The sequence below is a fragment of the Brettanomyces nanus genome, chromosome 4 (genome assembly GCF_011074865.1).
Source record: "Brettanomyces nanus chromosome 4, complete sequence".
Classification (NCBI taxonomy): domain Eukaryota; kingdom Fungi; phylum Ascomycota; class Pichiomycetes; order Pichiales; family Pichiaceae; genus Brettanomyces; species Brettanomyces nanus.
The window spans coordinates 1780318-1805693 of record NC_052377.1 but is presented as its reverse complement, the minus strand read 5'-3'; the positions used below and the strand labels follow the sequence as shown (position 1 = coordinate 1805693).

The 25376-nt window shown below is 41.5% G+C and overlaps 14 protein-coding genes across 14 annotated transcripts; 7 read left to right on the top strand and 7 right to left on the bottom strand.

Moving 5' to 3' along the window:
- Positions 1–162: 162 nt before the first annotated feature.
- On the bottom strand, positions 163–912 carry FOA43_004094 (uncharacterized protein; the record flags this gene model as incomplete). The annotated part of the gene is made up of 1 exon (XM_038924337.1): positions 163–912. One exon carries the CDS (start codon positions 910–912, stop codon positions 163–165), a length of 750 nt encoding a protein of 249 aa, XP_038780265.1.
- A 745-nt stretch (positions 913–1657) lies between these two features.
- FOA43_004093 (uncharacterized protein) lies at positions 1658–3154 on the top strand (the record flags this gene model as incomplete). Its single annotated transcript, XM_038924336.1, has 1 exon — positions 1658–3154. The coding sequence occupies one exon, from the start codon at positions 1658–1660 to the stop codon at positions 3152–3154; it is 1497 nt and encodes a 498-aa protein (XP_038780264.1).
- An 82-nt stretch (positions 3155–3236) lies between these two features.
- Positions 3237–4199, bottom strand: CDC28 (Cyclin-dependent kinase catalytic subunit; the record flags this gene model as incomplete). The annotated part of the gene is made up of 1 exon (XM_038924335.1): positions 3237–4199. The coding sequence occupies one exon, from the start codon at positions 4197–4199 to the stop codon at positions 3237–3239; it is 963 nt and encodes a 320-aa protein (XP_038780263.1).
- Positions 4200–4469: 270 nt separating this feature from the next.
- On the bottom strand, positions 4470–5522 carry FOA43_004091 (uncharacterized protein; the record flags this gene model as incomplete). Its single annotated transcript, XM_038924334.1, has 1 exon — positions 4470–5522. One exon carries the CDS (start codon positions 5520–5522, stop codon positions 4470–4472), a length of 1053 nt encoding a protein of 350 aa, XP_038780262.1.
- Positions 5523–6812: 1290 nt separating this feature from the next.
- On the bottom strand, positions 6813–8120 carry FOA43_004090 (uncharacterized protein; the record flags this gene model as incomplete). The annotated part of the gene is made up of 2 exons (XM_038924333.1): positions 6813–7945; positions 8114–8120. The coding sequence occupies 2 exons, from the start codon at positions 8118–8120 to the stop codon at positions 6813–6815; spliced, it is 1140 nt and encodes a 379-aa protein (XP_038780261.1).
- Positions 8121–9002: 882 nt separating this feature from the next.
- On the top strand, positions 9003–11393 carry FOA43_004089 (uncharacterized protein; the record flags this gene model as incomplete). Its single annotated transcript, XM_038924332.1, has 1 exon — positions 9003–11393. One exon carries the CDS (start codon positions 9003–9005, stop codon positions 11391–11393), a length of 2391 nt encoding a protein of 796 aa, XP_038780260.1.
- Positions 11394–11512: 119 nt separating this feature from the next.
- On the top strand, positions 11513–12998 carry PRX1 (peroxiredoxin 1; the record flags this gene model as incomplete). The annotated part of the gene is made up of 2 exons (XM_038924331.1): positions 11513–11520; positions 12278–12998. 2 exons carry the CDS (start codon positions 11513–11515, stop codon positions 12996–12998), a joined length of 729 nt encoding a protein of 242 aa, XP_038780259.1.
- A 471-nt stretch (positions 12999–13469) lies between these two features.
- On the top strand, positions 13470–16205 carry FOA43_004087 (uncharacterized protein; the record flags this gene model as incomplete). The annotated part of the gene is made up of 1 exon (XM_038924330.1): positions 13470–16205. One exon carries the CDS (start codon positions 13470–13472, stop codon positions 16203–16205), a length of 2736 nt encoding a protein of 911 aa, XP_038780258.1.
- A 157-nt stretch (positions 16206–16362) lies between these two features.
- RHP51 (RecA recombinase Rhp51) lies at positions 16363–17547 on the bottom strand (the record flags this gene model as incomplete). The annotated part of the gene is made up of 1 exon (XM_038924329.1): positions 16363–17547. One exon carries the CDS (start codon positions 17545–17547, stop codon positions 16363–16365), a length of 1185 nt encoding a protein of 394 aa, XP_038780257.1.
- Positions 17548–18146: 599 nt separating this feature from the next.
- Positions 18147–20858, top strand: FOA43_004085 (uncharacterized protein; the record flags this gene model as incomplete). Its single annotated transcript, XM_038924328.1, has 1 exon — positions 18147–20858. One exon carries the CDS (start codon positions 18147–18149, stop codon positions 20856–20858), a length of 2712 nt encoding a protein of 903 aa, XP_038780256.1.
- Positions 20859–21012: 154 nt separating this feature from the next.
- On the top strand, positions 21013–21633 carry PUP3 (proteasome core particle subunit beta 3; the record flags this gene model as incomplete). Its single annotated transcript, XM_038924327.1, has 1 exon — positions 21013–21633. One exon carries the CDS (start codon positions 21013–21015, stop codon positions 21631–21633), a length of 621 nt encoding a protein of 206 aa, XP_038780255.1.
- A 681-nt stretch (positions 21634–22314) lies between these two features.
- On the top strand, positions 22315–23655 carry FOA43_004083 (uncharacterized protein; the record flags this gene model as incomplete). Its single annotated transcript, XM_038924326.1, has 1 exon — positions 22315–23655. One exon carries the CDS (start codon positions 22315–22317, stop codon positions 23653–23655), a length of 1341 nt encoding a protein of 446 aa, XP_038780254.1.
- Positions 23656–23674: 19 nt separating this feature from the next.
- On the bottom strand, positions 23675–24184 carry FOA43_004082 (uncharacterized protein; the record flags this gene model as incomplete). Its single annotated transcript, XM_038924325.1, has 2 exons — positions 23675–24062; positions 24135–24184. The coding sequence occupies 2 exons, from the start codon at positions 24182–24184 to the stop codon at positions 23675–23677; spliced, it is 438 nt and encodes a 145-aa protein (XP_038780253.1).
- Positions 24185–24316: 132 nt separating this feature from the next.
- FOA43_004081 (uncharacterized protein) lies at positions 24317–25045 on the bottom strand (the record flags this gene model as incomplete). Its single annotated transcript, XM_038924324.1, has 1 exon — positions 24317–25045. The coding sequence occupies one exon, from the start codon at positions 25043–25045 to the stop codon at positions 24317–24319; it is 729 nt and encodes a 242-aa protein (XP_038780252.1).
- Positions 25046–25376: the final 331 nt, after the last annotated feature.

Here is a 25376-nt window from a genome sequence, read left to right as displayed (position 1 = left end):
CCTGCACATGGCATTACATCAAGAAATTTTATGCAGAGATCATTACGTTAGGATTAAGGATGAATGTCTTGGAGTGTCAAGGAAGGAATAAGATTATTAGAAGTAATATTATTTAGGTTTTGGTCTTTGTGTTGTTGTTGTAGTTCTTTTCTTTTCGTTTATTCAGTCTCTCTTCCATCTGATATGGCTTCGCTGTCTGGCATAGTAGATCCCGCCAACATCAAGTGTAGTATTCCAGTGATCAATGTAGGAGCACAAAGCTGAAGCCAATGCCATTTCTCTTGGGATTTTGGACTCGTCCACAATAAGATCGAAGCCCGCGCCAGCAGCTGGAACTACCTGTCCTATTCTTTCCCTAATTTCGGACTCTTTTTCTCCTAGATTTTGTACTTTTTCAAGAAATTTTCCCTTGGTGGTCCACTGATATGTGGCACCGTCTGCCAAAGTGAACATTCTATACGCATCTAATGCATCGACACGGTGACTAATTATATGCCAACCAAGTTCGGCAGCGGGAACATCGGGGGCTCTGATTAATAGCACGTTGGATCTTAAACCTGCTCTTAATGTGGCACAGGGTTCATCTTCTCCATTAGGACCGGTGGCCCTTATTTCGGAAGAAAACATCTTATAAGCGCCCTTAACAGCACGTGATCTGTCGAACCAAAACAACGATTTAGACTGTTCGGTAGGACCAATAGGACCTGATCCTTCTGCCTTTGTATCATATACATCAAATATTTTGGAACCAGTACCAAATCTTCTCCTGATGGCATATCTAGAGCATTTGGCTTCATCTAAATCTACGATATGAGGAATGTATCTTGAAGCTCTACGGTGAGGAGAAAAAAGCAATGATTTTGCCAGCACAACGGGTCTCAGTAAAGGTGATAAGATAAGTTCAATAGGCATTATGCAAAAAATGATGGTAAGAAGAAGAAAGCTACAGAAATAATTGTGAGTGGAATAAGGATTTCCATCTTGTCTAAGCGCGGAAAAAGAGAAGGAGCGAGCGTTTAGGGTGAGGATGGGGGGAAGGCAGAAAAGGTGAGTTCATTCAGCGACGCGACTATCGACCTGATTACTCCACCAGAATTAACCATGAAACCAGCCATCTCAATCATGCCACATCTGGATAGATAGATCACAATGGTGACTGGTACCTTATTTACAAACATCCGAGATTTTTACGATGGCCCTGAATTCTCTTGATACTTGGTAGCAAATCTGGAATCAAAGTATAGGATCGAATACTGATAACCACCTACTACACTATCTGCAACCCTGACTGATTCTCTTCAGTATTTCCGCATTAAGAAAACTAAACAAACCATCTTATATAGAAGGAGGTGCGCGAATCAAAAAAACGCAGTAGTGGTCGGAATTTTTCTGGCAGGCCCAGTCTTAATTTTTCCTTTGTTAAAATAGAATCAGCGAATATACAAAAGGAACACCAGGGAAGAAGAAAAAATTTGTGTAACAGAGAGATAGCATTTAATATAACAGTTGACATATCTTGCCTATTTCCTGGTATCAGTATCTCACCTTTACAGGAAAACAGAAAAGGACCTTCACAGATTGGTTGATTCATTCATTCCTTTTACATTCAATCATTTGTCCATTGATCCATTCGTTCCCTATTAGTTGAAGAAGCACTATGTCGTCGAATCAACCTTACGAGAACACTGGACTGGTATCCTCAAATTTTAATGAACAATCCGATCTGAAAAATTACTATGAAGCTCTTAAACAGTTGGTGCCACAAGAATCTAACGGAACCAAGGTGGTGGTACCAATTTTCCCGTCTGACAAAGAGAATGACTCTGACGTGTCGTCGTCTCTAATGCATAAATCGTTGGACAGATGGCCCACCTTATTTGAGATCTTGAATAAAAAGACTCTAGCCACCGTGGATCTTTGGTCTTTTTATATTTACATGAGAGATACACAGAAATCCATAGATTACTTGGATTTCTGGATAGATACGGTTCAGCATATTAATCTCTGTAAGGTCTATGTGAGAGGTCTCAGAGAGTCTTTGATAGTCAATGAGAGATTGAAAGAAGCAGATAAGCAAGAAAGCGATGAACTGAGACGCGCTTCCAGTTCCAGACATGGAAGTTTGAGCTCTCAAAAGAGATATTCAGCAGGTACTTCCAGTAGTAGAGATTCGCGTTCTTCTTCGATGTTGTTGGATTTGTTGATGAAAAACGACTTGCTAGAAGGTCATGATGCACACAGGTTGTCTTCTTTCCTTAGAGGAGAGGCGGCTGTGAGGTCTAGTGATCCTGTAGTTAATGCCAAGATTGAAGAATTGAAGCGCAGATCGCAAGCCGACCAGCGGGCATTACTTCAATATCAGGCACAACTTCCTCTTCGTGAGCAAAAACTTGAAGATGATGATGACGATGATGATGAGTTTAATGAAGGAGACACGACTTTTGGTGAAAAGCCTTACGAGCATACGTCAAGAATTGACTCGGAAATGGTGGAAGCGTTCATCCAAGAGGATATTGGTGGAAATAATAAAACTTTCAAGGATCTACATTACGTAACCCGAGTTACGCTTAGGCAATCTTCAAGGAACATTTTGAACACTTACTTCTTGAATGGTTCTGATAGAAGGATTCTTATTCCTGATGAAATGAGGCAAAGAGTAATATATGCCATTGAAACGGTGGGTCGTGACGATCCGGAAGTATTCGATGAGTGCAGAGAGTACGTTTTTAAGGCAATGGAACATGAGGCATATCCAAACTTTCTTCGAGATTCTGCGATGTGCAATGTCACATCGAGATCTGCAGTGATACGGATGTTTTTGGCCATTTTCTGTGCATTTGCTGCCTTCTGGACTGGTTACACCTTAATATTTTTGAACTATAAACCGAAAAGCACTCGTGCTGTTGTGACCATTCCATTCTTCCTTGCTTCCTACTTCCTTTTCAGTTCTTTCTATCGCGTGGATCCTATATTATGTTTTTTGGGACTTGCGGAGAGCCGTGCCTCTCATGGTGGTTTCATCAAGATAAGGGAGCCATTTGTGAGGAAGTTGCTTTTAAAGAGATCGCTATTTGTGTTGCTAATGATTTGTTTAGTGGCGGCCGCATTTAGCGTGTTGTTTGCATTGGTGCCAGGAAATCGTTTACATCACTAGTCAAGAAACTGTATACTAATTAATGTTTATTTCGTGACTACTTAAGTATGGGGTATATAACGAGAGAGGATAGCTAACTCAGCTAGGTGTATATGGTTGAAGAATCTACTTGCATCGTCGACTGCTGACGGTAATCGGTAGTCTGTTGTTGTTGTTGAGCATCTTCGTGGAAGTAAGGATGTAGCAAGGCTCTTTTAGCACTGATTCTGTTTGCAGGGTCGTAAATTAACAGCTGTTCAAGTAGATCAACACCATTCTTGTCTAAGGAAGGAACGGCTGATGCTAAGTCCTGCTTTCTCCACTTGGGAAAAGTAGGTTTGAAGTCGCTCAAATAGGTAACCTCTGGCCACACTTCTTCTGTTGGGGTACCTAAAACCTTGAAGATTTTGAATATCTGGTCGATCTCAGAATCTCCTGCAAATAGCGGTTTTCTCTCCGCCATCTCTACAAAGATACAGCCTATAGACCACATATCAACACCTGTAGAATATTGTTTACCGCCAAGAAGAACCTCTGGAGCCCTGTACCAAAGAGTAACCACTTCATGAGTGTAGGCACGCAAGGGAACACCAAATGCCCGAGCCAACCCAAAGTCGGCAACCTTCAAGTTACCCTCCTTGTCGATCAATAGGTTCTGGGGCTTTAAGTCTCTGTGAAGAACCCTGTGGGCATGACAGTGATAGATTCCCTTAACTAGCTGAAGCATAAACTTCTTAACCATATCAGCATCCAAGCCTTCCCCCTCAGGAATTGACTCCATGTAACGTTTGAGATCCATATCCAAGTATTCAAACACCAAGTATATCTTGTTACTGTTTGAGTGAACGATATCATACAATGCCACGATGTTGTCATCACGAAGCTCTTTCAACAAGGAGATCTCCCTGATAGTAGTGGAGGGAATTCCTTCATCCTCTGACTCCAATCGAATCTTCTTTAGGGCTACAACACGATTGTTGTGCCTTGTATCAATTGCCTTATATACAACACCATAAGTACCCTCTCCAATTTTCTCCAACTTTTCAAAGTCATTCAATTCTGCCATGTTAAAGAAGAACCAAGAAGTTAACGAAGATTTTGACTGTTGATCACGTAGTAAAAGTGTTGCCAAAGGGAACAAAGATGAACAAGACAGGAAAAAAAAAATATATATATAGGTTAAAGAATTGGATCGAAATTCCTCATGAATAAGATTACCCGTTTGGGACAGCGCGTTCGTTGTTGTTGTCAAATTGCAGAATCGATCGACCTGGGTTGACGCGACTGGTAGCGACCATGGGATGATTAAATTTAGAATGGAGTATATGCAAGTTACTTAGTGCTTAAGCGTATTTTCGGCGATCCTCTTCTGTTTTCTGAGTGCTCTCACTCTGATAGACTTGTGCATAGTCAAGTTAATGTTATTGGCCACCTTGGAGAAGACACCAACTGTATTGGCGACCATCCAATGCATCGCAGCATGGCTTGGATAAGGAGTAATTGTAGCAAACCTTTCCTGTGCACCAACTCTTCTTCCAATGTTTCTTAATGTAGAGGCAACAAACTGCTTAGGATTAGGAACTGTAGCAGATGTTCTTCTGACTTTGGACATGGCAGAAGTCACTAAATACGAGAGAACACATTCGACATCGATTCCTTGGGGCTTCAATTCACCGGCAATTGCAGCAGACCAACCTTGTAAAAAGAACTTGGATCCTGCGTAAGTTGCTAACATTGGAGAAGGAAAGAGACCGGAAAATGAACTCATGTTAATGATGAGGCCTCTGGTACCTCTGGTACCTTTGGTACCTTTGGATTTACCGATAGTATGAAGGATAAGAGGGGTCACAACCCTAGTAACTTTCAAGGTAGTGATATCATTGATAGTGATGATGTCATTCATCTCCTTTTCATCAGTCTCCAAGAACGACACAGGCATTGAGTGAGACTTTCCAACATTATTGACCAAAATGGTTATTGGTAAGTCCTTTGTTGTCTCTTTGATTGCTTCGTAGTTTTCGGAAACATCCTTGGAAGCATCAAATGCCACGACTCTTGTCTCCACCTTGGACTCAGCCTCAATCTCCTTGGCGACTGTCTGTAATTTAGACTTGGTTCTCGACACCAAAACAACGTTAAATCCCTTCTTGGCAAGCTGTCTGGAATACTCTTTACCAATTCCATCCGAGGCACCAGTAATCACAGCCCAGTTGCCTTTATGGGCCCCGTACTTGCTAAAATCGACGGATGGTAGTACATATAAGTCGAAGACCATACTTAGAAGGCTCAACGTGGTAGTGGTGAGTTTGATACATCCCACTGCCAAGGCAGCATACAAAAGTCCAATGACCACTTTGTTGTCTGTAAACTCAGAAAATGCACACAACATTATGTAGGAGGTCGATTTAGGAAGAAAGAAGAACTGCATCGAGGTCAACATAATTTCTCCTCTTTAAAATTTTTGACGTCTCGTCGTCGCGACAACTCACCTCTCATTAATTCAAGTAGTATACACACATTCAACTTACAGCATGTAGTGCTCTTAGGCCAAATTCATCGCTTCCAACATCTCTTCTGCTAGTTGAGCACAAAGATTCTCGGCTTTTGTCAGTCTGTTGTATTTTGCAGCCTCTATTTCCGCTTGGAATCTCTTTTCTTGTCCATCCAGTAGCAGATCGTTGATCTTACTTAATTCATCGAAATGGTTTTGGAATACTCTCTTCATATCTCCGGTTAGATGAAGTCTTGTAACCCAATGGTTCTCTTTACTGGCTCTTCTTTCTGGCTTTTCCACTCTTGGTCGTCCTGTATATCTCAACTCGTTTCCATTCGTCGGCCTGTGTCTATAATTACTACTTCTTCTTGATCCATCTTCTTCACGATATTTATCTCCATGATATCTGTAGCCTCCTCTTTCTCCAAGACTTCCTTCTCTTCCTTCTCTACCTCCTCTTTCTTCTCTTACTTCTCTACCTCCTCTTTCTTCTCTTACTTCTCTACCTCCTCTTCCTCCTCTTCCTGCTCTTCCTCCTCTTCCTCCTCTCACTTCTTCATATCCCCCCTCTCTATATCCTTGATATGATGTTTGTCTATGAGGTATCTCCGTTCCCCGTCCGTCATCTCGTTCATTAGCCAGTGTTTCTAATTCCCGTGAACCGTCATATCCCCTAGCATCCCGTGGAAACTCTGACTCCCGGTCGTTTCCATATGGTCGACTATAAGAGTACCCTCTGTAGGACTCGTTTCGACGCGGTCCATGATATCTCCCGCGACCACGGCTTCCCCCAGATCGACTTCCATAATATTCACCTCTGTATGATTCAGGATCTCTATTCTCGTTCCTATCGCTCATGCCTATGCTCTAAATATCTTATGCACAAAAGGAATGTAGCTGTATTCCTAATAACATAAAAAGTCGACTTGTCTAACATTGTTATTGAACGTGGCAAAGCATGTAAGTGGCGCAGTAAATGCTTCATAGCTGGATCTTTTCTCGTACCTTTTTTAACTTCCTAATATGGACTTTGCTAAGTCCTGCATTATCTGCTTCAGCTATTGATTTAGAGTATTAGTTGTACCTCATATGTAGTGTATATGAAAAGAATCCCCCGTTTATTATCTATAAGCTCTGAATTCCTATCTCAATCTGAATAGCTGGTTATAAAATTTTCTCTCTCTTTTATTCGGATCCATTAGTCCATGATCCAACGTCTTTCAAATCTTTAATTTTGTTGGAGCCTCCAGCTCTTTCTTGTAATGCATAAATATCTCTGTTCGCCGCTGTTTCTGGTCTCCATCTCCATGCTTCTCTTTTCTCTTCGCATAATCCCTCGTTTCCTTTCCTAGTAACTGCTGCAATATATTTACCAATAATTGGCATATATTTGAAACCTTGACCGGAATCGCCTGTTCCTAAAATGAGTCCCTTGTGGTCGGGGTGCTCGCAGATGAGGAAATGTCTGTCTGGTGAGTCTGTGCACCAGCAAATCTTGGCAACGTTAAACTTTCGATTTGCAATACTTGGTAGAACATCTGACAAGAAATCCCGCATAAGTGTTTCTGCTTCTTTAGGAATTTTGTCCTTGTAGACAGGTACAGAGATTTTTCCTTCAGACATTTTATGGTTCTTCAAATTGATATACCCCGGAAATTCGTTACAGAACTTCAAATCTCCAAATTCATCTGGTTCAAAGAAAAAACCTTTATCCAAGTTAAGAACTACAGGACACCCTTTCAATGCTTCTAATTCCTCTTTCTTTAGCTTGATATGACCGACAGTCCAGCATTTAGCCAAAAGCTGACCTTTATAATCCAAGAATTTGTAAGAATTGGCACCTGCGGTGATGACGACTCTCTCAGCAAATATTGTTTGGCCTGAAAAGGTAAGGACCCCAGTACAATTTCCATCATGATTAAAATTCAATTCCTCCACAGAATCAATAATAAACTTGGCTCCCAATCTCTTGCATTCTCTGCAAGCGTTTTGCAAGGCTAAAGCTGCATAAGTCCAACCACAATTTTTCTTCTGGTAAAAACCTTTCCAGCCTTTAAATCTCTGGGATTCTTTTAAAGAAAGAGAGTCCATACCGGTGTCCTTGATGATTTCAATAAATTTTTTTTCAGTATCAAGAAGCTGTAGATCGGTGTATCCTTCTTTTTTGAGTGTTTCATATCTATCAATGGCAGACTTGATCGTTTCTTTAGAAGAACCGCCATAGATAATTCCAGTTTCATGAAACGCTGTCTTATAAATAGGATCAGATTTCCATTTTCCCAAACTCTCCATCGCCAGATCGGAGTAGAACTTGCTTTCTACAATTGACTGAAAGACTTTATTGACATCGTTTCCAGCAGATAGTGGGGACGGAATTGGGTATGGGTCAATGATTGTAATATCTGTTTGACCGTTTCTCAAAAGCTCTAGTGCTGTTGACAGGCCAAATGTTCCTCCTCCTACGATAATAATAGAACTATTAGAACTAATCATTGTTTTCTTCAACGTCACTTGTGGGGTATTCAGCACGGCTCCAATAATTTCTTTAAAAATACAGATAGGACTTTGTTTAAATACACAGTGGAATATCAAAAGAGCTGGAGTCGAGTGCTGACTTGATCACTGCCGAGTTCTATACCAAAGTGGTGTGCATTGAAATCGGTATCTAATTCTGAAGTGTTGGTAGGATATTCTACTTCTTGTCATTGACGTTCATCCTAACTCGGAATGTCGTTTCCTATTCATTATCGACACACAACTTTAACAATAGAAATGGTTTGATGCCGCCAAGAAATCATTCAATTAAATAAGAAAATAATACAACGTGGTGTCTTATCCTCCGAAACTACGTAACTTTGCGCTAATAGTTCCCTCAGCTGGACAATTTTTGCGGATTCTCTAAAAAAGGAAATTTATCCTCGGAATCAGATTAGCTTCATGCATAGCTACATTTAGCCAAATGCGCAATTATGACATTGCATGAAAATCGGCCTTGACAGAGCGTGCATTATGAGAAGAAAAGCACTGATTAATAATGAAGTATTTAATTCTAGAGCAGACCTTTTGAAAGACAATGCTGCGTAGCACATCGAATGCATATACGTCAGAGATAAGGTGCTGGATAGATTAATTTTTGTCTTCAACTGTATTATTGGTCTGCATTTTGATAGCCTAATCTATTAGTGAATTCAGTATTGTCTTAAATATAAAATGCATTAGATTTCGAGAGATAAGCCTTGTGGCGGTACTTTTTCTAAACTTATCTCTTTCTGAATAATTATTTGCGAATGCCTGCCTCTTTTACGAACATGCTTATAAATACAGGATAAATCAGAGCCGTAAAAATGTGATTCGAGCAATCATTTTAAATTAGCCATGGATGAACTATCCTCTATCCAAAACAGAGTTACGGACCAAAAGGATGCCAGTCAAGTGAGAAGCTATGAAGTGGATACTGGCGAAATTGAATTTGTTGAACAGGGAAGCGTATACCCAGCCAATGATGTCGAAACTAAAGAGAGTGAAGAATCTGTCGATCGTATGCTGAAGTATGGTCCAGAGGAAATTCTCAAACCTTCTGCTGAGGACTCTCCATTGCCTGAGGTGCGAGCAGTTGTAGACCCTTATGATGATGAACTTCTTCCTGTCAACACCTTTCGGGCTTGGTTCCTAGGTATTATTTTTACCATTGTGGGTTCAGGAATTAACCAATTTTTTTCGATGCGTTATCCTGGTGTTACAGTTTCGGCTTTGGTTGCACAATTGGTCTCTTATCCTTGTGGTCAGTTTCTTGCTAGATTTTTGCCGACCAGAACATTTGATCTTGGTAAATTGGGAAAGTTCTGTTTAAATCCTGATAGGCACTTCAATAAAAAGGAGCACACATTGATCACTATTATGGCCAATATTTCCTTTACTTCATCTTGGGCCACCGATGTTATTCAAGCACAGTATATTTATGGAATGCAAGTTCCAGCGGGATATCAAATTCTTATGGTGCTTACTTGTCAGCTTTTTGGTTTGGGTGTTGCTGGTCTTTTCAACCCAATTCTTGTAAAAGACCCCTTCAATTATTGGCCAAGCACCTTGGCCAATGTAGCACTTTTTGAATCTATTCATAGTAAAGTTAATCCAATTGCCAATGGTTGGAATGTGACCCGAATAAGGTTTTTCTTGATAGCATTCACCTGTTCCTTTGTTTATTATTTCTTTCCTGGATTCTTGGCACAATTCTTATCCTACTTCACCTGGATCTGTTGGATTGTTCCTAATAATGTTGTTGTTAACCAATTATTTGGTCAGATTCAAGGTTTAGGCTTTAGTCCTATTACTTTTGACTGGGCCCAAATTGCTTATGGTAACGGCTCTCCTCTCTTGATTCCAATGTCATCCCAAGTTATGGCGATTGCAGGCTGGCTTATTTTCTTTGGTATTCTTCCTTTGGTTCTCTACTATACGAACACTATGTACTTTGCATACTTGCCAATGTCCTCTTCAACGGTGTATGATAATCAAGGCAATGAGTACAATGGTTCTAGGGTTCTTAATTCGATTAGCAAAGCCTTAGATGAGCAAAAATATCAAGCCTATTCTCCTCCTTTTTTGGCTTCAACTTATGCCATAGCATATAGTACATCCTATGCCGTGTTGACATCTTCGATTGTTTACATTGTACTAGAGCATGGAAAGGATATTTACTCTTGTTTTCGAGGACACCAAGAGAAAGATGTGCATGTCAGAGCAATGGAAAAATATCCTGAAGTACCAAGGTGGTGGTATATTGCTCTAACTATCGCTGTGTACGTTGCAACAATCATCACCATGGAAAAGTACGATTCCAAATGGCCTGTATGGGGCATCACTATTGCTCTATTGATGGTCATAGTTTTCATTCTTCCAATAGGCGTTGTTTATGCACGTACCAATATTAACACAAATTGTATGACTGTTTTGGGACAGATAGTCGCAGGTTATGCTTTAACTCCTCCAAAGCCAATTGTTTCTCTTGCTTGGAAGTTCTACGCATATACGGGAGTTTCTCAGGCAATGGCTTTCTCGCAGGATATGAAGCTTTCCTACTATATGAAAGTTCCAAAGCGCACCATATTTTGGGCCCAGTTCATTTCATGCTGTATTGGCGCATTTGTTCAAGTTGGAATTCTCATATTTATGTTGAATAATGTTGATGGAATCTGCACTACTGATCAGGCAGACCATTTTGTTTGCCCCCAAGGCAGAACCAATTTTGCTGCTTCGGTCATCTGGGGATTGGTTGGCCCTAGACGACTCATTAGTCCAGGTAAGATTTATTCAGGCTTTTTGCATATGTTCTGGATTGGAGCAGTAGTTACGGTTCTTGTCTGGGTTCTGAAGAAGAAATTTCCAAGAAACAAGTACATAAATCTTATCAACCCAGTTGTGTTCTTTGGGGCTATGGGTAATTATCCACCTGCCACTGGTTTGAATTATACTTCAGCCTTTGTGGTTAGCTGGGTTTTCAACTATTACATCAAGAAAAGATGGGGTAACTGGTGGATGAAGTACAATTTTGTGCTTTCCTGTGCCTTAGACGTTGGTGTTGCAGTTTCAGGTATTATTATCTTTTTTTGTATTCAATATCCAGGGGCCTCTCTTAATTGGTGGGGTAACGAGGTATTTGACAATACTGCAGATGGAAAAATGACCTCATGGAAGCCGTACCATCGAATGGATATTTTGGACCCTCAAGATGGTCTTGAAGTGTATCATTTTTTAATTATTCTTTGAAGTGCACCTTTATACTTTTTTCATTCATTACGTATTAAAGAAAATAGGTTCAGTTTTATATGAATCCACCGTAGTCCATATGTTACCAAAAACGGAAAATTAGTTGAATTTGTTACCGTATGTATTTGTAAATCATACCGTAAAAAGCTCTATCCGAGGACTACTACATAGCTCTTTTCTAATCATGCGGATTAAAGACTGTATCCTTTCCATACTAAAATAGATTTTTTGATTTATACACTAGACCATGGCAAAGAGAATTACCCCTATTCTTCCGAAGATGACTAAAACCAACTTAAGGATTCAATTGAATACGGGGTGAAATCAACATTAAATTAATTTATGTAATCACAAAATCATCAAGTTAGATTACACTAGCAAAAGCCAATTCCAAGTTACGACTTCTTATAAAGAAACTTACGTTGCAAGACATTTTCCTGCTTACTCAGTCAACGATTCAGTCAGAAATATACTAGACACAAATAAATTGTTCTTTGCACGTATAGCTCAGTGGTAGAGCAGCAGATTGCAAATCTGTTGGTCGCCAGTTCAATCCTGGCTACGGGCTTAAATTATTTTTGCGTGTTCTTCAAAACCTGCAGCCTATTCTTTTTGATAGTACATTAATATCGTATGCACCACGTCACCGATGTCGTGGAAAACTTAATCCACACGTGCTGTCTCGAGATGTAGAAGTTTTGAAGAATCTTTCTAGAGGAATTGCCACGCAATGGCCTCTGCATAATAAAATTGGGGTACGGCGTTATGACAGCCTGAATGGATGTATATAAGGTTAGGATTTGCTGAGTGTTGGAAAATTATATAGATTTCTTATTACCTCATTGATCTTTCATTTAATTGATAATGTTTACCTCATATTTCAGACTTTGCGCTAGAAAGCCGATCACCCGATCATCAGTTAGATTCTTGACTTTCGATGCTGCCAAACAACCAAGAATTAGAATTGGTTCTACGGCTCCAAACTTTGTGGCCCCCAGTACTGTTGGAGACCTTGACTTCTACAAGTACTTAGGCAATTCATGGGGTGTGTTGTTCTCACATCCTGCTGATTTCACTCCGGTTTGTGCCACAGAATTGGGCGAATTTGCCTCTTTAAAGTCTGAATTCGATACCAGAAACGTCAAATTGATTGGACTATCGGCTGACGATTTGACCAAGCACGTAAACTGGGTCAAAGATATTCAAGATATCTCTTTGGGCGGTAAGAAGTTTAACTTCCCGATTCTTTCAGACACGAAGAAGGAGGTGGCATTCTTGTATGACATGGTTACTGAAGAGGCATTCCGGAATATTAACAAGGGTCCAATTGCCACCATTAGATCTCTCTTTATTATTGATCCTACCAAAAAGGTCAGATTGGTGATGACTTACCCTCCTTCTGTTGGTAGAAATACCCACGAGGTGTTGAGAGTGATTGATTCTTTGCAGACCGGTGACAAATTGGGTGTTGTCACGGGAGTCAACTGGAAGAAGGGAGATGATGTCATTATTCCTCCTTCTCTCAGTGATGAGGCTGCCAAAGAGAAGTTTGGTAACTTTAAGAAGGTTAAACCATATTTAAGGTATGCTTCTACAAAGAAGTGAGCACTGCATTCTGAGTGCCCAATTTGAAAATTATTCTTATTTAAGTAAATGAAAAATGGATTCCTGCAGTGGGCAGACTTAGTGGGCAGACTTAGTGGACAGGCTTAGTGGACAGCCTTAGTAGACAGCCTTAGTAGACAGCCTTAGTAGACAGCCTCAGTAGACAGCCTCAGTAGACAGTCTTAGTCGAGTCTTGTTATCTAGTCAGCTAGGAGAGTGGGATAATGAAATTTTTTTTCTCTTTTTTTTTGCAGAGCGGTTAAAGTTGTTCTTCACTCTAAACATCCCACTTGGTTTCAGATGTTTACCAGTTCGACCGGTAATCACTAATTACATTCTATTGGATAATCTTGTGGGAAGCTACAGGAAATTGAAAAGTGACTTGTTTGAATAATAACCCGATCGGGATTGATGGGGGACTAATAATAAACCAAGACACCCATCCATACAAAGAACAGTTTTGAAATTCGCATGTCTGGCAAGATGTATTCCAAGGATCATGGTCCCAAAATTGAGAATGCAAACAATAGTCAGCTGTTGGCTGAGGTGAGCAACGGTATGATTGGTACAGAGACCGAGAAACCTAAAAGAGGCAGAAAGATTCGAGGTTCTGTACATGTCTTTTCTAAGGGTTCGACTGGGCACCAGGGGATCCATACTAAAGGCCCCGGAAGTAAGCGGAAGGCCGGCAGTGACGATAGCATTGGCACCAACGGTGACAGATTAAAGAGGAGAAAGGAAGAAGAAGAAGAAGGTATTAAGCATTCTCATCCTGCAGGACATCGTCCAGTAACGTCGTGCACTCATTGCAGACAACACAAGATTAAATGCAATGCATCAGAACGATTTCCAATGCCTTGTTCAAGGTGCGAGCGAATGGATTTGAAGTGTGAGATTGATCCAGAGTTTCGTCCCAAGAAAGGATCACAGATTCAGTCGTTGCGTAATGATGTGGACGATCTTCGGTCTAAGATTGAGCTTCTTACGAAGAACGAAAGCCTTATTGCAGAAGCCCTCAGGAACGCAAATCCTCTTCAAATTGAACCAACTTCAGCATCTACGCAGTCAGTTCAGACGTCATCTATCGACAGTCGACAAGACAATTTTCCCCCGGTTAACGTGAAGCCATCACAGCAACACCAACTGATTACTCCAGTTATCACAAAGCCCTTACTTCAGACAGTGGCTTCTTCTAATGATATAACCGAATTCTGCTTGGGGGACGTGAAAATTTCACTGGGAAAAGCTATGGAATTGCACAAACGATTCATTGTTTATTATCTGCCCTACTTGCCGATTATGGTATCCAATGATCCCGTAGAGCTTTATCGTCAGTCACAGCTTCTTTTCTGGACTGTGATGCTCACTGCATGTCTTTCGGACCCTGAGCCTACGTTGTACATGTCGCTTGCCTCACTAATCAAACAACTCGCTATTGAAACCTGCTGGATTCGGACTCCAAGATCTACTCATATTGTCCAATCCTTGCTTATCCTTGGAATATGGCCTTTTCCTAACCAGAAAGTGTTGGATGATTGTTCCTACAGATTTGTTGGATTGGCCAAGTGCTTATCTATGCAGTTGGGTTTACATAGGGGTAAGTTCATCCAGGAATTCTCCAGAACCCAAGTGGAATTGCAGGATGCCGAAAAATGGAGAACCAGAACCTGGTTGGCCGTGTTTTTCTGTGAACAGTTTTGGTCCTCCAATCTAGGGCTCCCGCCTTCTCTGCACTCAGACTATCTATTGGAGAAAGCCAGATTGGACCAAACTCTACCCAAAAATTTCCGTTGCTTAATTAGCTTGGCGATATTTCAATCCAAACTTGTCAATGTTATGGGATTAAGTGTTACAAGCCCGGACGGTTTGATGGAACCTCGCAATAGAGCTGGTGCTTTGGCTATTCTTGAAAGAGAATTGGAAAGACTCGTATTCAAATTGCAAATTGATGATAACGTTGTAGAGATTTATTATCTCTATGTGAAGTTAATGATATGTTTGTTTGCATTCTTACCGGAGACGCCCAGTGAGGATCAGACTAAGTTCGTCACCGAAGCATACATTGCTGCTACAAGAGTTGTGACTTTGATGTCCAAATTACTTGAGACCCGACAACTTACAGAGTATCCAATTTACGTTCGTCACTCGGTGACCACAGCGGCATTCGTTCTTTTCCGTCTTCATTTGACCCCTTATTTATTACCAAAGTATATTGATTCGGCTAGACAATCTGTGGTTACCGTGCATCGCTTGTTCAGAAACATGCTTGCCGCTTGGAAGAATGTTCAGAATGATATCAGTAGAACAGCCACAGTACTCGAGAAGTTGAACTTTGCTATCATTACGCATCCCGAGTTGTTTATTTGTCGGGAAGGAATTATAGTACGAATGCGGTCACATTTGACCGGATCGTTGTTCTACGATCTCGTTTGGAATATCCACGAGGCCCGGAGACGGTTTATTATTGACTCACAGAATAAGAAGGAGGGTAAGAACCACGAATCTGAAGAGAATAAGGCTGCAAAGAAGAAAGTTCCACCTCTTCCATTTTATAACCAAATCACTCAAGACGATTTCAAAACAATGACTACCACTACACCCGATGGAACCACTGTGACGACATTGGTTCCTACTGACCAGGCCATTATCAATGCCAAGGCATCCGCCAATGCTGCCGGACTATCGAAACCTAACCAGATCAATGGTATTCCGCTTGCCATGCTTGGGGCTACAGGTTCTTTGAAGGTGTATGGATCTGGTGGCCAATCTGCACATGTTCAGCCCAAAGCCCATAGGAAGTCTAGACGTGTCAATGGTGGTTCCCACAAGCAGTTGAAAACCGGAAAAAGAAAGTCCGATCCTGATCAGCCTACAACAGAGATGGCATATTCAGGTGTTGCTCCAGCAATGAATATTCCTGGAACGGGGACCTCCATGGCTGCGGCTGTTAATGGAATGGTTCCCCCACCTTTGTTTCCTGGCAGTTCTAGATATACAGGTAATGGCATTGGAACAGTTGGTAGTTCGAGTTCATCCAATACCCCTACCAACAGCTACTCAAGGGGACGCACACCACCAGAGCAAGACCTCTTCAACAACGACATGTTCATCGACTCAGTCTTCCAGCAACAAGGTGGAGACAACTGGACTGAAAATGGAGACGACTTTTTAGGTTGGTTTGATATGAACATGGCACCAGAGTTTTAACGATTATCACGCTTGATGTATTAATGTCTTTTTACTGTGTATCCTAATATTATTATTATTATTATTATTTCCGGGGTTCCAAGTATCAAACAAACAAAAACTATATAAGTAGGGAAGGGGTATAATGCTAGCAAAAAAAAAAAAGGTGTAATGATTATCATTGATCTTCGTTGTTCTCGGTTTCATCTGTAGGATCTATAATACCTCCTTCACCAATAGCGAATACAGTTTCAGTCTCTGCTAAGCACGGACTATCATAGATCTTACAAATTCTGTTGCGACCTTTGCCCTTTTTGAAATAGAGACGGGTAGTGGATGAATGTGCGACGATATTACCACCAATGGGCTTTTTAGGATCCGGATTAAATATAGCACCTCCATCAACTTGAGCAACAACCTGATTGGTAATCAAAACAGCGATACCAAACTCATCAGCCAATCTTTGAAGCATTCTCATAAACTTTGCGACATGCATTTGTCTGGCACTCAATTCAGCACGACCACTATAATCAGTTCTATACAACGCCATGATAGAGTCAACAATAAGAAGCGAGAAACGCGATTGTGACATCATTTGAGCTGCCTGATTAAGAAGTTGCATCTGATGGTCCGCGTTATACGCTCTTGCATATGCGACGTTATCAAGAGCCTCATTTTCATCCAAACCAAAACGTCTAGCGATGGAAACCAGTCGAACAGGCCTAAAAGTTCCCTCTGTATCGATATAAAGACATTTACCCTCTCCTCCTCCCATGTCAACAGGAAGTTGTGCTGTTATTGCTGCAGTATGGCATAACTGTGATTTACCAGTACGAAATTCACCAAATACTTCAGTAATTGCTCCTGTCTCAATGCCTCCACCTAAAAGTGTATCCAACTGTTTGGATCCCGTGGTTAGAGTGATCAACTCGGCCCGCCGATGATGAAACTCTGTGGCAGTAGTGAATCCCAATGGGACAATCTTACTGGCCTCGGTGATCAAACGATCGGCCTTCTGATCTGATATACCTCTGACTATAATCAGTTGTTTTTTCGGAGTGTAAGCTATGGATTCCACAGTGTAAAATCCTGACTCCTGGAGCTTTTTAATGTCACTGTTGGTAATACCGTTACCAATCAACGTTTCAATAGGAGTAGGACCCACTTGTCCCTCGTCTTCTTCTTCTTCTTCTTGTGCAGCTGATGCCACACCCTCATCGTCTATAACAATAGCCTTTTTAGTGGCTGAACTTGAACCTTGGGCTTTAGAAGATGGTTCGGCAACGTCATCATCATCGTCATCATCACCATGATAAGACAAATCTATAGCGGCATTCTCAGTCTCGATGGCTGTTTGAGTCATGATAACAAAGAAAAGAAAGGGCTCTGGTGGAGAAAAGGGCAATGAGAGATCAATATTTACATGCTACGCGAAAAAAAGGCGAAGAACAAATAGGAAAAAAATGTGAAAGTTTCGCGTCATGGTGTAAGGATGGAAACCAGCTTGGTGACTAGTGGACTGTCGTCGTATTTGGGACGGCGATGATAGCCGACAGATCCTCTTTGCTCACATTTTTTCATGCGTATTTCATGCACATTTCATGCGCTTCTCATATGCAGATCTCAGGGGCGGATATTGATGTGATCTACCAAACTTTTCAACTAGGCTACTGTCTGTAGATGACGAATAGTTAACAGCAATTGGAGCTCTGGTTGTGCAGATCAATGGAGTGAATCAGTACTCTGTACCAACTATAAAATAATTTGGTAATCTAATATCCTCCTGAAAAGTTCACTGAGTTTTCGTCACCCCCTCTTTTTTTTTTCAGGGGTGAAAAGAATTTTGAGCAAAAAAAAACTGGGGGAGAGAACCGGAGAAGATAAAACTAACCTGATCTAATAGGACCGATCCTTCCGTGACAATTTGGGTAATTCCAGTGTAGTGCTATTTTCGTCCCGCATATGAGTGCTGAAAAAATCAGTGGAGAATATCACTCTGTTGAACCAGTTAACGCCCCACAGTTGTTGAATATTATAGGCTCTTCTGGATCCGGCTCACCATTGCAGGATTTCACCACCAAAAATTTTATGGATTTTTCCAACCTGACATCGAGCGAGTTGTTGGAGGACAACGGGGAGATACCACGGATAAGTGTTAGACCAGAGGAAGGTGGAGAGAGTCATGAAGGGACCAAAAATGAGGCAGAGATTTCAAACAGGCATGAAGAGCCGATAATTACGATACGTGTGACCAGCAATGACAATGGAAACGAGAAAGGTACAAAAAGCGATAATTCTATAAATGATGACGAAGGATCTCAGGACGTTACTGAAACCTCCAAGGCTTCGAATCAGGGTCTAAAAACGACTACTCAGTCCCCAGGGTTGGACGAATCTATCACTAACGAGCTTTCGAATTCCAATTCTCCTTTATTCAAACTATTCGGGTTGCATAACACTGCAGTCGACGACCCCCGTTATCCCCCACAGCGCCTTGTCCAATTTAAAGAAATCGCATCTCAATTATACAACTGCACCTATGATCTTTACGACCCAAAAGACTATTTAACCTTCCTTGGAGGCGGAATGCATAACTTAAACGGTTCTGTACTCGATATAGAGATTGTCCGATTATTCTACATGTTAAAATTCCGCTGGGATTATAGTTTGCTCGAGTCTCTTAAACTTCTTTGCGATAAATTATTCTTTAAAGGTGAGTCTCAATACATTGATCGGATTCTAGAAGCCTTTTCTCAAAGTTGGTTTGAGGTTTTTGGAATATGCAACGGAAGATCGTTGTATGGCAGTCCTAATGGTGTATATCTTGTTGCCTATTCGTTGATTATTTTGAATACCGATTTGCACACCAGAAACCGCGGTCCTGAGAAGGTGAAGAAGATAACCAAGTCCAAGTTTGTGAAAAATACCGTTTTAGCCCTCAAACAGAACAAGGTTCTAGTGTCAGACTTCAAGTTGTTGGAACACGAATTAAAAGATGCGTATGGTGATTTGGCGTCCAACGAATTGAGATTGATAGAGGAGACTCAATTGCAGATGGGAAATTCTGCAGACAAGTCTCTTGGCAGAAATAGCTCCCATCGGTCTGGACACCGTAATATTCTTTCATCGAGGCCATCTATAGGCTCATTTTTTGGCAGTAGTGGAAGTGATAAGGATAAAGATGCATATTCTCTGTACTCTATGGCAAATTCGGAGGCTCCAACTGATAGACCATCGATGGGTTTTGGCTTTGCAAAGGCAATGAGAGCAGAAGAGACTCTGAGAAGGATTGACAACGGCCATGGTTCGATCTATTCGTTTGGAGCAGGAAGCACTTTCACAACAGGATCTGCTACTGGAAGTGTATTGACGAGGTTTGCTTCTGAAGCTCCTGGACCTCTGGATCCTGACTCCTCTTTTCTTTCCGGAAATCGTTTAGGTTTGGACTTGAATGACCCTTACTTTGTGGAAGAAGACGGTGACGTTGAGTTGGAGTTGCAAGGACCACCATGGGTGAAAGAGGGTATCCAGAAGGTTGTTTTGACTAGAACTGTGCTTCAGAGCATGAAGGGAGGACAATCTAGTGGGGCTAACTCTGTTATGGGGTCTCTTTCTGCTCTCAACGACATGTTTAGGAGAAGTAGTCTGAGGTTTTCCAGTCTTAACGCTGGCCAAAGACTTCCGTGGAAAGACTATTTCACTGTGATTTCAGAGGGACAGCTCCGGCTGTTTTTATTTGATCAGTCTGAACGTACTATGAATACTCTCGAGAGCAAGGGAGATGGAAACTGGACTCACTTTGCAAAATGTTTGGCCTCGGTGAACTTGAACTCATGTTTTGCCCAATATGTTCATCCTGATTCGAAATTACACGCACATATAATGAGGCATATGCAAAAAGTTCCTTGTAGAACTGACGATGAGACGTTTTGGATACTCAATTTACCTCTGAACGATTCCGAAACCTTCAAAAACTATCGAAGAATCTTCTTTTGCGCAGGGACATCTGAAGGGGCATTAGAATTCTGCGAAACTTGCAACTTTTGGGCAGCCAGAACATCATGTATACCTCCTGAGGAGCCCATCTCCTCAATAGAGTACGGATGGTCTGACAAGATGATTCAGTATATGAGTGAGCCGAAGAAGCTTCGAGGTAAGAGAACATCATTGGAAGTGTTTCTTTCGTCCGCAAGTGTGCAAAAATGGAAACCCATTGTTTACGGTTTAATAGCGTCGGATATGTCGATGATCGAGCAGTTGAGGCAGTTGAGGCAGTACTATTGTGAATTGGAACTGCAGTATAGACACCATAAGGAACTTGAGGTATTTCATTCAAGGCTTGACGGTATGGCCGGAGGATTTAGACGCTCAGATGCACATTCATTCTTTGGCAAATCTCATAGGTCAGATAACACGTCAAAAAATGTTCGTATCATTAGAAAGAACTACGTGAATAGGTTGAATTATCTTTCGAATGAGTTGATGAAATATAAATGCTACATTATTACTCTTCAGAGAGCCATAGTCTTTAGAAGGACGAAATTGGCACAACTAGAGCAAATGAATAATATAATTACGGAGGAGATCGAGGAAGAGGAGGAGGATGGAGAGAAAGAGACGGCTGCGGCCATCCAGAGAAGAGGAGGAGGAGGAAAAGAGAAGAAACTAGAGTAAATAGGGATTCTAGAAATAGACAGACTATCAATGCATTTGGTGCAAGGATGTAGATGTGACTGAGGGATTTTGTGGGCAAAAAAAAAAAACGTATAGTAGGTGTGATGGCAAGAAGGTTCTCACTCCATGTTCATTCTAGTTTAATCATAGAAAGATGTCACAAGATCCAAGTACGTACAACGGAGGCTCGGCGGTAGCCATGGTGGGTAAAGACTGTGTTGCCATAGCCTGCGATCTTCGATTGGGCCAACAATCGTTGGGAGTGTCAAATGACTTTGAGAAGATCTTTCATTACGGCCATGTGTTTCTAGCCCTTACTGGATTGGCCACAGATGTAATCTCTGTGCACGAGAATTTTAGAATGAAGACGAATTTATATAAGATGGCAGAACAGAGAGAAATTGAGCCCGAGAGTTTTGCTAATTTGATCTCTTCCTCATTGTATGAAAGACGGTTTGGTCCGTGGTTTGTGGGTCCAATTGTGGCCGGATTGAATACCAAGTCAGGAAACCCATTCATCTGCGGGTTTGATTATATTGGATGTATAGATTTTGCTAAAGACTTCATCGTTGCAGGTACGGCATCAGAACAACTTTTTGGTATGTGCGAGTCATTGTATGAGCCGAACTTAGAGCCAGACGATCTTTTTGAAACCATATCGCAGGCCCTGTTGAGTGCCGTGGACAGAGATGCCCTTTCCGGATGGGGAGGAGTAGTTTATGTGATTACAAAGGATAAAGTGGTGAAGAGGTATCTAAAGACCAGACAGGATTAAATAAAATAATAAGCTGACAGTAAGAATAATTAAGTATATACAAATGACTGTGGTAGCCGGCATTCAGTTGCTGGCCTTCTTCTGCTCGAACTCCTTTTCTATAACTTTCTTCAAGTAACCATCTTTGCCATACTCTTCCTCGTACAGCTTCTTCTTCTTTTCTTCAAATGCCTCGGTCTTTTTCCTCATTTCCAAAATCTTCCTTCTCTGTTCAGCCATTCTTGTTTCATGAAGACAAGAACTAAGTTCCTGTTTGATTGGAGAGCATTTGCCCATAGCTTTGGTGATGAACCCTTGGCTGTGACAATCCTCAAGGGCTTGCATTAGATCTTCACAGGCTAAATAACAACGAGAGTTAGTAATGACAATATTGATTAGCTGGTTGTAGTTACCTACCAAAAAACTTCTCTTTATCTAAGATTGGATGCATGGTTAAAGAGGGAGAAACAATGATGCAGGCGTTGGAGTAGGTTCGACCAAATCAAGGTCAGCTCTGAGCAGCTGGTGATCCACAGAGCACTACGGGGTCCCAGGGGTCCCGGTGGCTCCCGGTGGCTCCCGGTGGGATACTCAACTGGTGCAAAAGAATCTCGCGAATTTCTTAGAGATGGAATAAACTCGGGGAGATAAACGGTTAAAGGCTGGTAAACAGTTGAGCGTTATATCGATTGAATAGCTGTAATGACCGATAAGAAGCAATTCACACAGGAAAATGAGGTACTGGAGTTTCTTAACTCTCTTCCTGAGCAGAAATCTAGCAAAACTAAGGAAATGAAAGAGAAGGGTAAGACCGACCAAGAGATATTGGACTTCCTAGATGAGCTGGAGGCCACTGAGAAGGGGGAAGATGGTGCTAGTGGTGCTGCCAGTGAAGTTGGTGGCACTGCTGATGCTTCTGCTGAAGTTGTCGAGGCCCCTGCTGCTGGTGTCAATGCTGATGTTTCTACAGACGCTCCTGCTGCTGCCACTGCCACTGCCACTGACGCTCTTACTACTACTACTTCTACAACGGCCGACACTTCCATCCCCACTCCCGTCAATGACCCAATCACATCAATCTCTAACTGGTGGAAATCTGGTGCGTCTACCAAAGTGACTTCCCAAATCTCTTCGATCTGGGAAAGTGCACAAACACTTGGTGGAGAGGCTCAGAAAAGAGCTGACAACGCTATCAAGAAGGCCAGAGAACAAGGGGTTGAAGATAATTTGAAGAAAGCATTTCAGGAATTTGGTATTAGTGGTGTATTGGAGGGTGACAGAGAGTTGACGGAAAACGAGAGGGCCGAATTGTTGAAGCTTCCAGACACCAGAAAGGCATTGAAATCGATCGACAGGGGAATCAGTTTATTTTCCAGCCAGTTAACAGGCGTTTTGAGTAAGCTCAACAGTAAGGATGAGGTTCTGAACATGAAATTGGTACATGACTTCAAGAACTATCCAAATTTGGCAGGATACGTCAAACGCAACTTTGAAGATGTGATGAATTCTCAGGTTGATGGTAATATTGAGGTGAACGTGGCTCAGTCTGGCACTAAGACACCTGCTTTTGTTTATGGTGACAATCAGAGAGAGATGGGTCTCTTTCAGGGAAAGTTATCTGATGCTGAAAGACTTGTTCAAGCTAACATTGAGAGTATAGTGAAGGAGAACGCTAAGGCCACTTCTGATGCCGGTACAGACATTTACATTGGACTTTTAGCCGTCTCTGTGAATAAAGATTTTGAAACTAAAGAAGACGATGACAAATCGATCACCGTGGATGAATATCAGAACTCGTCGTTCTGTTTCACTGCTGCACTCTTTGACAAAACTCATAATATCACCATAACTAATAGGTCACAACCATTTCCTTTAAAATGGTGTCGGTGGCTTGATGGAACCTACGAAGAAGAGAAGCACGAGTCCTCAGAAGACGAAGATGTGGATCCAAGTGCATGGGTTATTGATTGGATCGAACAGGGCTTAGATAGCACCTTTGGTGTTCTGGCGCAGACCTATGTCATTATGAGAATGGGCTATTGATTATAAATATATATCCTCCTTATATGTTAATTCCGTATGCTTCACTTAATAGTTTAGAGAGATGAGTTTCGTTAGATGCCAATAACTTGTGCTCCCAATCGACGACAAGAGGACGAACGAAGAGACTTTGGACGTCTTTATTGGTGGGATCCATAGCTCGAGGAAATGCTTGAGTAAATGCATCATGGGAAAACGGAGTAGTCCGTGCATAGCTCTTGATCAAGTTGTATTGCTCTTTAGTAGGTAAGGTATCTTCAACTACATTAATCTGGTACCGATATCTTCCACTGGAAGCATCTTGACGGTTTCCTAATATTGAATCAAACCATCCTTTTTCTTTTTTGACTCCGCTACTGGAAACAACTGAATGCTTCTTCAAGCTTGCAAGCATATTCATCGACACCTTACTTGAAGGTGAGTGACTAGGAAAGAAATGTTAGTAACAAAAAATACCAGAGGCAGGCAATTCATTTACTTACAATAATGTGATGGAAGCTGCCGAATCGGCAAGTGATCTAAACATTGACATGACTAGAGAAAGGAGAAACGAGTATAAAAGAAAAGTATCAGCCTGATAAAATCATCATCTCCATCTCCATTTTCCCCCTTAAAAATTACATGCGTCCATTTCCCCGGACTCCCCACCTATTTAAAAAATATGTCAAACCTTATATCCGAAAATGTCTGGTCTGCGCTGATTCCATAAGGGCATGTTCTGACGAATAGTGGCCAATCTTTGCAAGTCAATATCGGCCACGCAAAGTGTCTCCTCTTGACCAACGTCTGAACATTGTGCCAAAATAGTACCATTGGGATCGATGATACAGGTGTGGCCGAAGGATTCTCTATTCGACTGTAAACCATCACGAGCTATTTCTTGTTTTGTTTGAGTGGTATGTCTACCCTTTTGGCTAGGCAAGATAACATAACTTTGTGTCAGAACAGCAGTGGATTTCCCTAGCAACTGAAAATGGGGGCCTGTTTTAACGGTCCATGCAGCAGGATAGGTCAATATCTGGGCACCCATAGTTCTGAGCCTTAATGCCAATTCTGGAAATCTTAAGTCATAGCAGATTCCTAGTCCCAATTTGCCTGCGGGAGTGTTGAATGGGGGAACTATTTCCGTTCCTGGCTCCACAGCACGGGATTCTTTCAAAATCGGACCATCTTTGATTTCTACGTCGAATAAATGAAGCTTCTGGTAACGTTGTAAAATGGAGCCGGATTCGTCGAGGTAAACCAAAGTGTTTTTAACTCTTTGAGAACGGGATGAAGGTTCATGGATACCGACAGCCACATAGAGAGATTTTCCTAATCTATTCAACTTTTTCAACTGCTCGACAATTTCTACCATAAAGGGTGACTTGTCAACCGATTGAGCCAGTTCCATTGAGTGGTTGGCATTCTTAGCGATGTAATCCGATGCTTCTGGAAGGAAAAGCAGCTTACAATTGAGCTGAGATGCTTTGACGATGAGGCGAGCAGCTTGAAGTCCATTTTCTTTGAGACATGATGAAGCACATAGTTGACCAGCAGCAACGAGAACCATGGTGATAGATAGATAAACAAACTAACACTGACCGATGTAGTGTTAATAGGTCAGTTCATTGAAAAATGATGTGGCTGAGATGAGTCTGACAAGTGTCTGGGATGTGGCGGAGTACATTGAAACTTTTTCACTATTTTTCACTGTTCTTTGCATTTGGGATCTCTTTAGACTC